The sequence below is a fragment of the Pseudopodoces humilis genome, chromosome 4 (assembly GCF_049639895.1).
Source record: "Pseudopodoces humilis isolate 2021_Gansu_Grassland_sample_001 chromosome 4, ASM4963989v1, whole genome shotgun sequence".
Taxonomy (NCBI): Eukaryota; Metazoa; Chordata; class Aves; order Passeriformes; family Paridae; genus Pseudopodoces; species Pseudopodoces humilis.
Genome location: NC_142203.1, coordinates 34,313,614 through 34,328,996, shown reverse-complemented (window position 1 = coordinate 34,328,996; position 15,383 = coordinate 34,313,614). Strand labels below are relative to the sequence as shown.

The following is a 15,383-nucleotide window of genomic DNA, read 5'->3' as shown; positions in this document are numbered from 1 at the left end:
ATTCCCTTTACACAAGAAAAGGCCATTTTTTGGCTGATATTGCAACATTATGTTTAGAATGGCACAGTTTTCCAATAGCAACAGGATTAAACAGTGCAACTACTATACTAGTAAATTTTAACTCAACTGGAATGTTCTGTAGTCAGAAGTTCACTGGGTAAAAACAGCCAAAGATGACACTGACCTGGCAGTATGAACCAACTGAAAAATAGTGATGAATTTACAGAGTGACAAAGCCTTAAAAATGATAAATGGAATCCTGAGCCACAGTAGTTGAGGTTCAAGGCTGAACACTGAGCATTACAGTAGAAGTTACATATAATTTCCCACACGATAGTACCATACATAATCCTGATCGTGCATTTAAAAAAAAAACCAAAGAGACTGAGGCAAGTTAAAGGAAAGGTGATTAAGGGAACAGTAGGATTGTGAATCCTGATAAATCACCAAATGAAACCTCAATAGTATCTTATCAATATAGATACAAGAGCTCTTTAAAGTAAATAATAACAGCTCATAGAAGAAAAAACGGCTGCATATTTGCCTTAAACAAGTTTAAAGCACTACTTATTGAAGAAACTGCATTTATACAACAATATTCCACAGGCGCAAAACAAGTAAAATGGAAAATCCTATTATTTTAGACAGAGCTCAGTGTGTTTATAAAAAACTAATGGTGGGATGTGTGGAAGGTATTTTAAATACCTTCTCAGAGTCTGTGAATGAATGGAAATTTCAACCTGTTAAATATAAGAGCATTGCTGTCTTATTATCTGTATTGATTAACAGATGCCAAAAACTATTTAACATTTCTCATTATTATCTGTTTTTCCGCAGTGATCAAAGAGTAATAATTATACCACGAAACAAACAAAAAATTCTTTTAGCTGCTTATAGAAAAGTAACAGAGCAATTCTTTATGATTCTGTTTTTATACTACTCACCGCAGTTTCTTTTCCTATATAACTGAAAGACTTAACCCAGCATCTAACATAAATTTTTTCTAATATCTAATCTGGTTCTCGTGTCTCAGCTGAAGGCCATTTCCTCTGGTCCTATCTCTGCAGGCACAGTAGAAGAGACTGACCCCCACCTCACTTCAGCCTCCTTTCAGGAAGTTGTAGAGATCTCCCCTGGGCCTCTTCTTCTAGTGATGAAACAAACACAACTCCCTCAGCCATTCCTCATAAGACATGTTTTCTAGTCCTTTCATAAGCCTTGTTGACTTTCACTGGACAAGCCCCAGCACCTCAATGTCCTGGAGATGTGAGGGGGCCAAAACTGGACCTGAGGTGCAGCCTCAGCAGCTCCACGTACAGTAGGATGATCACCTCCCTTGTCCTGCTGGCCACACTATTCTTGGTTCGGGCCAAGATGCCATTGGCCTTCTTGGCCACCTGGGCACATGCTGGCTCACTCTGAGCTGGCTCTCAATGAGCACCCCCAAGTCCCTTTTTGCCGAGCATCTCTCTCCCCCAGCCTGTAGGGCTGATGGGTTTGCTGAGACTAAAATGCAGAAGCTGGCACCTTTCCTTACTGAGTCTCATGCACTTTGTACTTGGCCCACTGATCGGGTCTGTCCAGGTCTCTGTAGAGCCTTCCTACCCTCCAGCAGATCAACACTCCTACCCAGCTTTGTGATGTCTAACAAATTTACTGATTTTATTGGCAATTTTATTGATTGCCCTCAATCCCCATGGCCAGACCATCAATAAAGATGTTACACGGAACTGGCATCAAAGTCAAGCCCAGGGGTAGCAATCAGCCACCAACTGGATTTACCTCCATTCACCACAACAGTCTGGGCCCAGCCATCCAGTGTTTTACCCATGAAAGAGTCCACCCATCCAAGACATGGGCAGTCAGTTTTTCAGGAGGAGTACAGATAAAATAATAAAGCCACTGCTGTTCAAAACATTTTTCCAGCCATGAGTTAGGAAGCTCAGGCTGGCAAGTTGATAAGCATACTGCAAAAAGAAGGTCAATCTTAGCTCTCTCAAGGCTCTCTGCCCCACAAAGACTATACATCATTTATACCTCCCTACTATGATAGAATTGCCACATTTAAGCATACATGCCAGCACCACAGCATGGCTAGGAATTTAAGAATGGAAAGGTGGACTTTATAGACTAAAAACTAAGGTTAACAGATTTGGAAGAGGTGACATGAGCACCAACTTCCTATGGCAATAGGAATATCAAATCATAGTTTTGGTACAGAATTCTTTCTTGAAAGTAAAAACAATAACCCATTTTTGCAAGGATGTAACAGATACACTCTATAACTCTAAGCAAGCCTCAAGCATTAAATCCCACAAAAGAAATGCATATACACTTACATGGCTCTCTTGGACCCCTCAGTATTATGTTGTTCAAAATTACTTTGTACCATTTGACAATATTTTATATTGTATTCAACAACCCTGTTAGGTACAGGTTTTCCCTCTACCAAATGAAGAAAAAATAAACCACAAAAATATAGCACAGAAAAAAAGCATGCAGAACACTAGCACCTGCTTTCATTCCTTCTTGCAGGCCAGATTCATACCTAACAGATTATTTCAAAACAATAATTAAATACATCAAAAGCACATAACACAACTGTTTCATTTGCTCAGATAAGCACTTTCCTAGAAGCTTAGTCATTCACTACATTTGTTGTAGCTAAATTCTCTGACTTCTGGAACTCACTGCACTTCAGAAAATTTTGCCCCAAATTGATAAAAAATGGCATAAAAAGTCGTTGTGTTTTGTCATGATCAACAATAGGAACTTGTGCAATTCTAGTAGGATAAGAGCTGGTCCATCGGATGGGTCCTTTCTGTGATGAAAAGTCATCATGATAATAGGTGTACTACGGTCTTCAGCAGTAAAGAAAAAGCTTACAAGGAAGGCTAAAAAAAGCTATGTTAAATTGAAGTCAAAAAAAATACATATATGCAGAATCAAAGGACATAGATCTAACTGGAAAGATAAATTTAAAACAAACTGAAAACTAAATTCTTAAGCTTTACAGTGGAGACACTGCAGTAACTACTTAGAAGCACATCTTATTCTCCAAAGGACTTCCACTGATGCCCCTGGAGGCTTGGTTATCACCTAGGCACACACTTAAAACATATGCATATGTACTCATGCACATTTCCCTGCATGACAAATTACAGAGTATGCCTCATGCAGCAGCAAAAGCCACATATACTGGTAAAGAAATGCTGCATTTCTTCAATGCATTTGTTTGTACACCATGAGGAGCTCATTCACAGATGCTGCACTCAGAAAGGACCCCATGAACAAGCACTTCTCTTATACCAGCAAATCCTGGGTCAAAAGAAGCAGTGTCCCTGGTGAGGAGATTTTTTTGCCCTTCAGATGTTAACTTGTCCTTGAATATTTGTAAAAAAATAGTAATTAAAAAAAAAAAAGAAAAACCACTTTTGAGACTCAAATGTTTTAAAAGCACTGCAAAGCACTTTAAAGCACTCCTGAAAGTATAAAGTCCTTCAAAGTAACAAGTACACACACACACACAAACGTCAAACCAACCAAACAAAAAGCTTACCATTCTATTTTAAACTCATTAAAATGAATAGTTTCAAATTTCTAAATAAAATATCACAAACTAAAAATTAAAACCAAATAGACAATCTGTCCAGTCAGAACCTCAGGTTTCAGCTTTCAGTATTCAACTGTATGGTTAAACCAACATACTCCAGAAGACTTGTTTTAAGACTTTTTTAAAAATATTTTTTAGCTTTCATTTTACTAAAGGTAAAACTTCAACCGATGTGTTGAAAGTGTGTCTCAAGAGTACTACATAAAAGATAATGGAAACATATCTCAACATCCCTATATTTAAAAATAAACAAACAACTAACTCTTTTCCTAGGTACACCTTGAGACTAAGTCATACATAAAACAGCATTCAAGAAGACTGTATCAGTTACCAGGCTGCTTATCCTCCTCCAGAATTTCCTAAAATTATACCTCTAGTTCAAGATGTTCTTTATTTTTGAAAGTATATGAATGCTTTAAAAGATTTCTTACAGGCGAGCCAAAAAATCTTTCCTTAGAGTAATACCCAGAAGCTAAAAATATTGCAGTGAGGGTGGAACTACACATTTATTTGCTCCCCAGTTCCAAATATGTACTAAAAAGTGACCAACCTGGCACTCATCTTGAGATTAAATCAGTACCTAGCACTGGTCTGATGGAATAAACTCTTCAAAGCTAGCAATTCTTGTTACAATTTTAATATGTGAGGTATTCTTCAAGTATTTTGTGCTATGCAATGCAATGCAAGTGACTAAATAAAAACATATTGCAGAGAATATGGTACAACCACATATGCTGATGATGAGATAATATATGCCTTCTCACATAAGAACTGAAAAGAGCTGGCAAGCACTTTGGTAATGAGAACTGTAAAACAGAGCAAGAAGACTTCAAATGATCTACCTACATTTTATGCCTCGTTGTCTACCTGAAGAAAACCCCAAGAAAGATACAAACTGAAAGAGTAGCTAGAAAGCTTATTCTTCTGAAAAAAGACATATCCTACTGTAGTATTCCATTAGGTTTCAAGAATACATTTAATAGCTTTTATTTCAAATAATTTTTGTAACTCCCTCTGTTTACAACTTCCAGCCTCTCTCTTTTGTGAGCATTTTCTATTTCAGTAGAAGTATGTCTTTTGATCTCAAAAGATGTGAAGTCGGAAAGTCCAGGTCAGGAAAAAGTTATCTCTGTGAGATTTTTCTAAATTGAGATGAGAAGAGAAACAAAGACTAGCCCAGAACCAGTAACAAAACTCATCTACACTGGGGGTCAGGAGGGAGCAGGAAGAAACAACCTGTGGGCTCTCGGGTCTTTGAAAAGATTAAACACACTTTCAATAACTCTCTACTATTTCATTGCAACTAACCATTCATCTTCAGAAAGGCTGAAGTAGGACAACCAAAAAAATGTTAGTCAAAACATGATTAATTACCACAATCAGATCTGTATACGTCATATATATATATGTGAAGCAGTTATTTTAGAACTTGTAAGAAAGACAAAACTTCAAAAGCATAATTCTGGAAATATCTACAGAAACTAATGCTTCCTGTGTGGTTAGGTTTACTTGATTTTAAGATAAACTATAAAAACTATTTCAGAGAAAAAAAAAATAAACATAAGGGTTTCATCTTGCTTTGTTTCATGAATTCACTTAAAGCTGACACTAATGCAGTTATTCATCTGTTTCTGTCATTTTAAAAATGAAGCTTATTCCTTCTTGTACAGTAATAGAGCACTGTAAAGACTGATGATCTGATGGGTTTACACGAGCTATCTCTTACAACACTTGTGCCGCAATTGCCTAAGCTCATGACAAACACTCTTTTAAACATTTGAACACCTAGACTTCTGCACTAGACATCTGTGGAAGTACCATCTAGATATATTCAATAGCACAAAAGTCTTGAGAAAATATTTCCAACAAAATGACAGGAAACTTGAGGGAAAAAAATCTAACATGGTTAGCTTTAAACATCCAGAGACACCGAGACATGGTTCAGGATACTCATAAGCAGAACTAAAGACACATTTCTAATAATTTAGGAACTTCTTTTCTTCTTGTCTGCGGGATCCATTGCTAAGTCAAACAAGAGCTTACTCTTAAAAAGGAAAAATGTTAGAATACTTGTTTTAAGAATATTCAAACATTTGCAACTGACTCTAAAGCTCTTAGCTAGTCCATTTAGTCCTCCACACAAAGGGCTGTTGTTAGATAAAAACACATTAGAAGGAAGGTGTAGCCATGCATTCTTTATACCAGGCACATGAAAACATGCCCCAGAGTCTTTCCGTATCTTGGTAACCCAGCACCAGGTGTCACAATTACCCAGCTGTAAAACTCCAAAAAGGCATGAGTAATACTTCCTCTTGGGGCAAAGCAGAAAACACAGGACACCAAACCTGAAATCAGGACAGAAATGTGAGAGACCTTAGCACTCAACCAGGTGAGAAATGGCCCTCTTAGCCCTTGGCTCCACAGATCAGATACCCTCATAGAGTGGAGCACAGCCATAGGCTTGTGTGTTCTTCTGCACATCTCTGTGGTAGCTATGGGATTGCCATCCATCACAATAAAGACGCCAAACAATGGTAACTCCAGCTCTTGCAGTTGTACTGAGCCACATGAGGAAACACTGATGACTCAGGAACATGCAATTCCCAGGGATGACTCTGCTTTCTCACCATGACATTCCTCAACTTCCCAGACCAGCTGATCATGGCAGAATCAAGAAGGACTAAGGAGCGCCCAGGGTTCATGAACCCAAGGGAGGCAGTGGTCTAGGGCAGTCTCCCCAAAATTCCCCATGTAAAAGAGTAAATGAATGACAGGAGGTTATGTAGAAAGCTAGAGAAAGAGCAGGAAGCCTGCACAGCACAGTCAGGGCCGGCAGCTCAAGTGAGGACCAGACAGAGCCACACAGGGCAAGAGTAATGACCTGGTTTACCACCATGCTTACAACAATAGGATATGAATTTAAGGATTTACAGTTATTTGTATCATGTACGCACAGAAACATTATACTACAGTAGCATGAAAATATAACTCATTTTTCTAAACAGGTGAGAATCACTTAAAGTAAAAAAATTTTATAAGTACAGTTAATATCACTAATCGGATAGATATTGGTAACAAACAGGTACCAATTAACAACAGCACACAAGCAATCCTGTATCAGAAAATGTCCATTTATGCAAAAAGGTCAAAGGCCTCTGGGATCATCTGATTTTTCTTCATATACTCCCAGAGACCCCTACTGCAAGAGTCCACTCTTCAAAGCATTTTTATTCTAGGATCACTGATAGCTGACTTTATGTTTTCATGAGTTTTTTTAAAGTATTGGCTGCGTTTATGTAACTACCTAATGACGCTGTCCAAATTCAACAGCTTAAGTGGGGGTGGGCACTGCTGCTTCAAGACTGATCATTCCAATACCCAAAATGAGCAAAATACCATCCTATCATCATCAAAGGCACACACACTTGTAATGCTTCTGTTTGGTGCTGTTTGAACCCAAAGCTTAGTACTGATCTTCACCAAAGAGAGATATAAAGCCTCAAATGAGATATTAAAACACATCAAGAAGAAAAACCTAAATTAAAACAGAATACATAAAGTATTTTTAGAGGAAGAGATATAAAATGGTTTACAAAGTTCCAGTGCCACCAGAGACAGTCAAAATACCAACGTACTGTAAAAGAAAAGTTTCTGAGCACACAGCTTGATTCGAAGAGGCATTTTCCCATGAAATTTACGGCAGTATTTACTGTAACTACTGAGAATCAACAACGAATAGGATATCAGGGAGCTGTTTTACTAAAAGTGTTGCAGTAGTGTGCAGTAATGAGACTGTACTCTATGGTTGTCCTTGAACTTTGGAAACAAAGGGGGGAAAAAAACCTGGGAAAAATAGATATATCATTTAAGTGAACTACTTGTATGTACAAAGTACCATATTTTCTTTCAACATCAACCTACACAATACCAAAGGACTGTATAGGACATTTTGGAGCAATGTAGTTTTTAACTCTAAAGTGAACATAGCAAGCTTGTTAATCCTTATGGGTCCTTATGGACTTGATAATCCTTATGGGTCTCTTCTACCTTAAAACATTAGATATGATTTTCATCCATAAAAAGGGAAAAAAGACTACAAAAATAAAAGCTTTGCAAGCATTTGAATATATGTTACAAATACACCAATGAATTGTCTTTAGACATTTTATGCTGCATTTTTTATTTTCTAAAAAAACACATTTTCTGGTAATATTTGTACCCTGACAGTGCCTCCTTCAATTGTTATAGTCACTTATTTCATACATAGAATTTTATTTCACCATTTTATGGAGCTACACTATTTAATCTGTTCAAATCTCAGGTTATAAATTACAAAATGGTCTTCTGAAACCCAAAATATATTTTTAAAAAAATAGGGGGGGGGGGGTGGGTGAAGGGAAGAGAGATAAAGCAATCAGCTCTTTATTTCAAATCATCCTTTATACTCAAGTTCCTCTTAAACAGAAAATTGAGGGAGCACACAGCATCTCAGTTTTAAAACTACACTTTTGTTTTCAAAAGAATGGAAAACACATAACTCACTAAAAGCAAGCTAATTTCTTCATTCCTTTAAAATAAAACCATTTGAAGGCTTCAAAATCAGTGGAAGAGAGTGACAGCTTGAAATATGCATTCTGAAAACAAATCAAAAGGCCCTTTTAATCTTTAGTTTCTTATTTGGGGAAGCAGAAGATGCTATGACCTTACAAAAACTAGCAGACTATTTACAGAGATACTTTGGACAAATTTTTCAGTTTTATTATACCTCAATCATTGAGGTATAATCACTGCAATGCTCAATCATTGCAGCATCATCAAAACTAAGGATAAAATAAAACATAATCCAAAAAATATAGCAGAACAAGGGTGGATCTTTTGTAGAAAGAAAATGATCCATCCAAAATACACTTCTAGCAGACTCCTCCTCATGAAGGAAGGAAAGGGACTAGATTTAGGCTACAGTTCAACTGTTGCTTCCAGACAATTTGAATCCAAGCTGCTCTCAAGAAGCAGTTTGACACTTTTCCAACTGTGACCACCTACTTTTCTCCTGATGCTCATGCTCAGCAAAGTGGATCCTGCCCCTGTTCCAGCTCACACAGGGCTGCACAAGTCCATCAGAGGACAGCAATCAAAAAGAAACACTAACCTGAGTGTCATACTCTTTCTGTCCTCCATTTTTCACAAGGACCCTAAAAACACTGTCATTAGGTTTACTCTGTCAGCAATCTAATGACTTTATTAGAGTGGAGGAGCTCCATCAGCAGAGACAGAGAGAGGCTCATCACCTCAGCTGTGAGTCACTTGGTATGTGGGAGACCCAATCTTTAGCCCTGGCTTCAAATCTGGCAGAATTAGAATTTAATTCTAGAAAGCTCAACATAAGAATGGCTCATAAACCTTTTCTCATTCATTCTTACAACAAAAAATTGTAAAAGAATTCTTAAAAGAATGCCAAATTGTTACCCTCTCCTTGTCAGCAAGCATATTATGCATATAAGCTACCATATGCTTGCTGGCTAACCCTAAGTAGCAGCAGAACAAACTCTCACAGACAACCAGTCAACTACACCAGCTGAGCCACCCAGCAAGCATCATGCATTTCAGGTTTTCTTAGCAAGTCTTTGACTTTCCAATCCAGTTCTTAGAAAAGAAATCTAGTAAAAAATAAGGCAACAGTGATTCAACTCTTCTGGAGCTAAAAAGCTCCTGTGAATTTTAATTGTTTCCAGCTTACATTGTTCTTTACCAATACATATAAACAAAATCAACTAAGTTCATAATAATCTTGCAGTTCAACAGGACTGTTTAATACTTACATAGAACAAGAGGACTTCAGGACAAAAGTGCAACTGGCTATACAGGAAGTCCTGGCCCCAATCTTAGATTCTGTGCACATGTATCTGAAGGAATATTCCCCCTCTAGCACAGAGAGAGTTTTTCTGATCTAACACGGGAATAAAAAAGCACACAGAAACAGTTTCAGTGCCCCAGGGGAAAAAAAAAAAAAATCACTCTTTTCACCAAATAATCTAGCAATCTGTGACACACAGATCTGCTCAGGTAGAGTATCATACTGTTGCACAGCACAAACTATGCCAAAGCACAAATGCAGCTTCTCTTTCCACACACCTCATTTCACTCCCTCCAATCTAAATAGGTTTAATGCTGGGATAACATCCTAAGCAGCTTTGTCTTAATCATCTGCATTTTCCCAAGCAGCTTCTGCACTGGCAACAAAGATTCTTCAGAATCAGACAGAAATACTGGTCAGAAATTAGTAGGGACTATTGCAACGCCCAATATATGTTTTCTTCTTCTATTCTTTACTACATAGACCCATGTCCTTCAAGAGCAACAGACAACCAAGACTGTTGTCACTCTATTCCAGGTCCCATACAAGCATGAGGTTTTTTTCAGAAAGTTTGTTTCCAGGTCTCAATCCTACCATGAAAAGTTGAGCTTCTGGACTTTCATATAAGTCAGTCTCCAAAACTATATTTTTTGTTCCATCCCCCTTAAGATCAGTGCCTGGAGTGAACATTTCCTGACATTCAGCATCACAATAAATTATAACCATGATGACAATATTATTGGTTCCCTTCCACAGATTTTTCCCCAAGTCAAGCCATAAGAACAAAGGCAAAACCGTGATACAACTGTCAAGGCAGAATCTTAATACTGTCAGCTGATACTGATCAGCAAGCACCACATGCCCACAAGGACTGGAAAATATCCTTGTACAGACACAGCCCAAACACATCAGTGCATAATACTAGGCTGTGAATGTACCATGCCATCTTGATGTCTGACAAGGAACCACTGGTCCTAGTTCTTCTACATAGACTTCCATCAACACCATAAATGCCTTCCCCACTCTGCCAGAGCAACAGGAGTATTATTTCACAGTGGCATTTACAGCATACAATGAAAAAGTCTCCAAAAGCATCTTTCTACTGTGAAGCAAAGAAGATGTTTCCTAATTAGTACTAAGTGTGTAGCATTTTCTTTCATTTACCTGTTCACATACACTGTAGCCTACCAAACCTATTTATAAATGGTCACCCTTCCCTGGGCCATTCAGAAAAATGCTATTACACAAAATTAAATATTTTTTCTGACTTTTTGACACTAAATATCACATAACCTCTTTCTGCAGCCCATTTAAATGGATTTTTCCTGATTAATGAGGGAGTGCCACAAGAGCAAGCACATATTAATATTACAGAATTGGTCAAAATAAGTGAAATAATATTCATCATGTTAGGTTTCACCCCTTACCCTTTCTTATAGTTGTATGCTCAGCCTATTTTCATCAATGAAGATAGTCTTGCAAATTACTACAATAATTCCAGGGAAATCAGCATGAATTTTAGTTATGGCATTGCAGATAAACTTCCGGGTACTGCAACAGACCTCTAGTACTTTAGAAAATGCTACTACTGAATGAAGTAATTTGTAACTAAAATTAGTTCAGGGTAGGAAAATTTGTTACACTGTGTAACTGTGTTCTTAATCCATTTTAACACTGTTCTATGCTAAGAAAAACACTATTACTAAATACTATTATAGAAAGGCGGTGTAACAAATTTCATTTCTGTAAAAATAAAAACCAACCCAATCAAACAACACCTATTTCTGCTTTTGTCAATAACAAACTTAAATAAAATACACCTGAGTAATTAAGAAAATACAGACAATTCTTCAAATGCCACAATATATTTTAAGAGATTGATGCAGAGCAAGCAGATATGCCTCATGCTTATCCAAACTTGAAAAGACTGCTTAAAACAATCTGTCCTGAGCCTTATATATATCAAATATAACAGCTTCCTGTCAAGGATTGTTTTGAAATCCTCTAGGTAATGCTCTAGCAACTTACAGCATAGCAACATGGCTGCAGTAATTGTGACCAACAAAAGCTGTAAGACACAAGTAGAAATAAATATGATTGCAGCAAAATGCTGTGATCATTTTCCTCTCTTTTTTCCTTACAGTCTGCAGTTCACATTCTGATGCAAACACTGTAAGATAATTTAGGTGGAAAGACATTGCAGATACAGCTACTTACCTTGTAAGATGGAAAACTCTGTAAACAAAAAGCACACTGCAATTTACACTGTCACTCACCTCATAGGACCAAACACACTGAGTTCCTCCAAACCTCCGGACACACCTGCCCACTTCTACATCCTCATGAGTGGTGTACATTTCTCGAAGGCATTCACCTATATGTGGCACCATCCTCCGGAGAACTTCCCGGCTGAAGATCATTCCTGGCCCTCCCATGCAGAAATTTTCTCCAGGCTCCAGCCCCAGTTTTCCGAGTTCTTCAATATTACCCAGACCAGTCTGCCCCAAATACAGCGGTTTACTGCTGTTCAGTGAGCGAAGAAACTCCTCCAATTTTTCACCTGATAAAAAGACAAGATTGCTGTTATTTCTCTGACTGCTCTACCAGCCATCTCTTTTCCTGTACTTCAAGCTTTTATAAAAATATAACAGGTACCTGAGACTGTCAGAGGAAATAACTTCCAAAGCAATATTCTACACCTTATGGAAAACATTTTTGGACAAGTTAACAGTGTTTTTTTAAATTAACATTACAATGAAATTTTCCTTCCAGCCAGAAGTTGGAATATGGTCAAAACTTAATTTTTAACAGTGAACTTTGTTCTGTTCAAACAATACTGATGGAAAGCACTTGTTAGTATAAAAGTCCCTAAAGTTGGACAATTTGGACAATACAGTTCCAGGTGGAGGAGGAAAGGGAGTGGATGGGAAATACCAGGTAAGATTTTAATATGATTGTTTTTTGAAAATACCAGAGCAAATCTAAATTAATGAAGAAAAACATGTTTAATTACAGAATCCTTGGAAAGAGAGTAAAACTCTTGTTAGTTTCAAATAGTTCCAGTGCCACAATGTTTATACAGTTTTCCTCCAAATCCCTTAGGTAGTTATTTTAGGAAACTTTGTTCAATATTTATTTGAAATTAAGTTTCCAGGTAGGTTTAATTTGGTACTACGAAATCTATTAAAGACAAGCTCAGTACAACTTCGAAATGAGCTCAGAGTAAACACAACTTGACATCTGCGACAGAATGTGTGTATATATATTTATATACATGTGTACATCTGCAACTATTTGACAGGTGAATGACAGCTGATAAGCAAGCAGCCTATTAAAAGACTCAAAATTAACCGACAAACGGGGAAGGGTACAGCCACCACCTATGAACTTACTACAGTGTAAGCAACTGAGCTCACAACCTGGGCTTATGCTTTCAACTTCGGCTTCCCTTTCCTAAGTGCGGGAATGCCAGCCTCAAGCGCAGACCAAAAGGAAGCAGGCTGCAGAACAACACGTCCTACTGGTGCTATGAAACTCGCACGGGACCAGGGCTGGCGCTGCCCGGAGGCACCCGCTGCATCGAGCAGCAGCTCCACTCCGCTCGCCCAGCCCAGGGTGGAGGCAGGCGGGGAGCTGGTACTGGTGACAGCAGCACCGCTCCCGAGGAGTCCCGCACCCACCCCACGGGGGGCCGGGGCGAGGCGTGACCGCCAGACACCCTGCGGTCGGGTCGTGGGTCCTGCACCGCCTCGCAGCCCGCCGCGCCCGCCAGGACCAGCCCCTCTCCGCCGGACCACGGCAGAGGCTCGTCCGGAGGATCGCCACGGAAGGGAGGGCGGGGACGGCAGCACCGGGACCACACGCCCATCCAAGGGACCGCTCACTGTGCCCGGCGTGGTACAGCCCGCAGTTTTGGCTCTTGAGTCGCGGCTTCCACAGAGACGGCCCGGCCCGGGCATGTCGGGATTCCCCCAGGGATGAGGTGGGTCCCCAGGCCCCACACACTTGGGGCTGGAAGCGAACGCCGGCGGGGCGGTGGCAGGTCGGGGCGCCCCAGGCTGGAACCGAGTCTCTCCCAGACCCACCGTGGGACTCCGCCGGGCTCCCAGCCATCGCTCCCCTTCCTCCCTGCCTCCCGCCGGCGGGATGCGCCCCGGTCACCTTTTATGTAGACGTCGTCGTCCGCCCGCATGAACCACTCGTACTTGTCCAGGTAGTGGTCGTGCATGTACTTGATCATCATGAAGGACTTCTTCTGCGGCGGGTAAGAGTCGTCCACTCCTGGCAGGGCGACGACGGGCAGTGGGGGCATCCCGGGGGGCGCGGCGGAGCCCTGGCTGGAGAAGAACTCCACGCGGCCCGGCACCGAGGGCGCCCACGTCCGCTGCGCCGCCACCGCCCGACTGCCCAGGTACTTCTGGGCCGTCATCACCCCCACGTAGAGGAAGTTGCGGGGCTTGGTGCAGCCCTGGGCTCCCCCCCAGTCCCCGCTCCCGTTGTGGCTGCCGCCAGGCCGGCCGCTCCGCTTCTCGCCGCCCTCGTCCTCCTCCTCCGGTTCCCCTTCCCCGCCGGCAGCGGGGCTGGAGACCGTGCCCTCCGCCGCCGCCGGCGGCAGCTCCCAGGGGCTGCTCCTGAAACTCGGGCCGCCCAGCACCGCCGCTGCCCCCGGGGGGGCCCGCTGCCCCCCCCCCGCCGCCGCGCCCCGGGCCGCCCCCGGCCCGGCTGCACGGCCGTAGTAGGAGCAGAGGCTGGCGCCGCGCCGCTTCTTCTCGCTGAGCTCGGCCACTCTAGGGGCGATGAGCCAGGAGGCGGCGGTGAAACCCAGCACCAGCCCTAGCACCACGCTCAGCCAGGGTCTCCGGGATCGCGCTGCCATGTCGCGGGCGGGGCGGCTCCCGGGGCAGCAGCAGTCCCGCTAGAGGCGACCCCGTCCCGCGGCGGCCTCAGGCGCGGCGGGTCCCCCCCCGGGGCCCCGCCCCGCCGCGGCGGCCCGGGCGGCTGCGCTGCTCCCGAGTCAAACTTCTGCGGGCGGGAGGGCGGCGGAACGAGAGCGGCGGGGCCTCCGCTCCGCTGGCACCTTGTCCCCGCCGCGGCTGGTCCCTCCCTGCCCCTCCCACCGCTCAGCCTCCTCCGCCCCGGCCCCCGCGCAGCGCCCGCCGCCTTCCTCCGCGGCTGCCGAGCGCCTCACCCCGGAGGGCGCCTCCGGCTCCCGAGCTGCGCTGGAGAAGTGGCGCCCGCCGCCGCTCCGGAAGGAAACGATTTTTTTAGATGCCTCTCGCGGATGCCCCGCGCCGCGGCCTCGGCACCCGGACGGGCCCCTCCGACAGCCGGCGACCCTCCTGCCCGCTGGGGCAGGGGCAGGCCGGAGTTGCCCCCCGGGCGGTGCGGAGGGATGGGGCTCTCCCCGACAGCCTCCCTTAGCTCTGATCCTGCGGTGCGTCCCGGACCCACTCTCTCAGCGGGCGAGGCCGGGGTCTCATCATCATCATCCGAGGGCGACCACGGGGCCCCGGACAGGACCGTTCCGCCCGGTCATCTTCTTCAGAGAGGTGGTCATGGAAGGGAGGTCCGGGATCTCGTGTCGGGAGGAGAGAAGCCCTCTCCGCTGCCCCGGCTCCGGCCTCTGCTTTCTGCCCCTGACAGTTCACAACTCCCCAGCTAAGAGTGTTTTTTCCTGTGGCGTGGATTCCCACGGCCTGAGTACATCATTAGGATAAGTATTGTTAGCATTATTGGTATTGTTAACATTTGTTCTCATGAGCTCCAAGATCCTTACTTCCTCATCCTCCTGACCTCCGGGTAACGACACTGTCCACAGTCCAGGATGAGTGACAGCAAGAATTAAATGTTCAGGACACTGTGCCTACAGGGACCGTTTTAATTCTGAAGTTTAAGGTTGCTAGCATATCCTCCACA

The 15,383-nt window shown here is 42.7% G+C and overlaps 1 protein-coding gene across 1 annotated transcript in view; it reads right to left on the bottom strand.

Annotated features, from left to right (window-relative positions):
- The window catches only part of CHSY3 (chondroitin sulfate synthase 3), a 137,040-nt gene extending 122,697 nt beyond the window's left edge, over positions 1 to 14,343 (bottom strand). Inside the window, exons 1-2 of the mRNA XM_005530042.3 lie at positions 13,629 to 14,343; positions 11,744 to 12,027 (exon numbers count right to left, since the gene is read on the bottom strand). Coding sequence (XP_005530099.2) covers positions 11,744 to 12,027; positions 13,629 to 14,343 — 999 coding nt within the window. The remainder of the gene's footprint in view (positions 1 to 11,743; positions 12,028 to 13,628) is intronic.
- Positions 14,344 to 15,383: the final 1,040 nt, after the last annotated feature.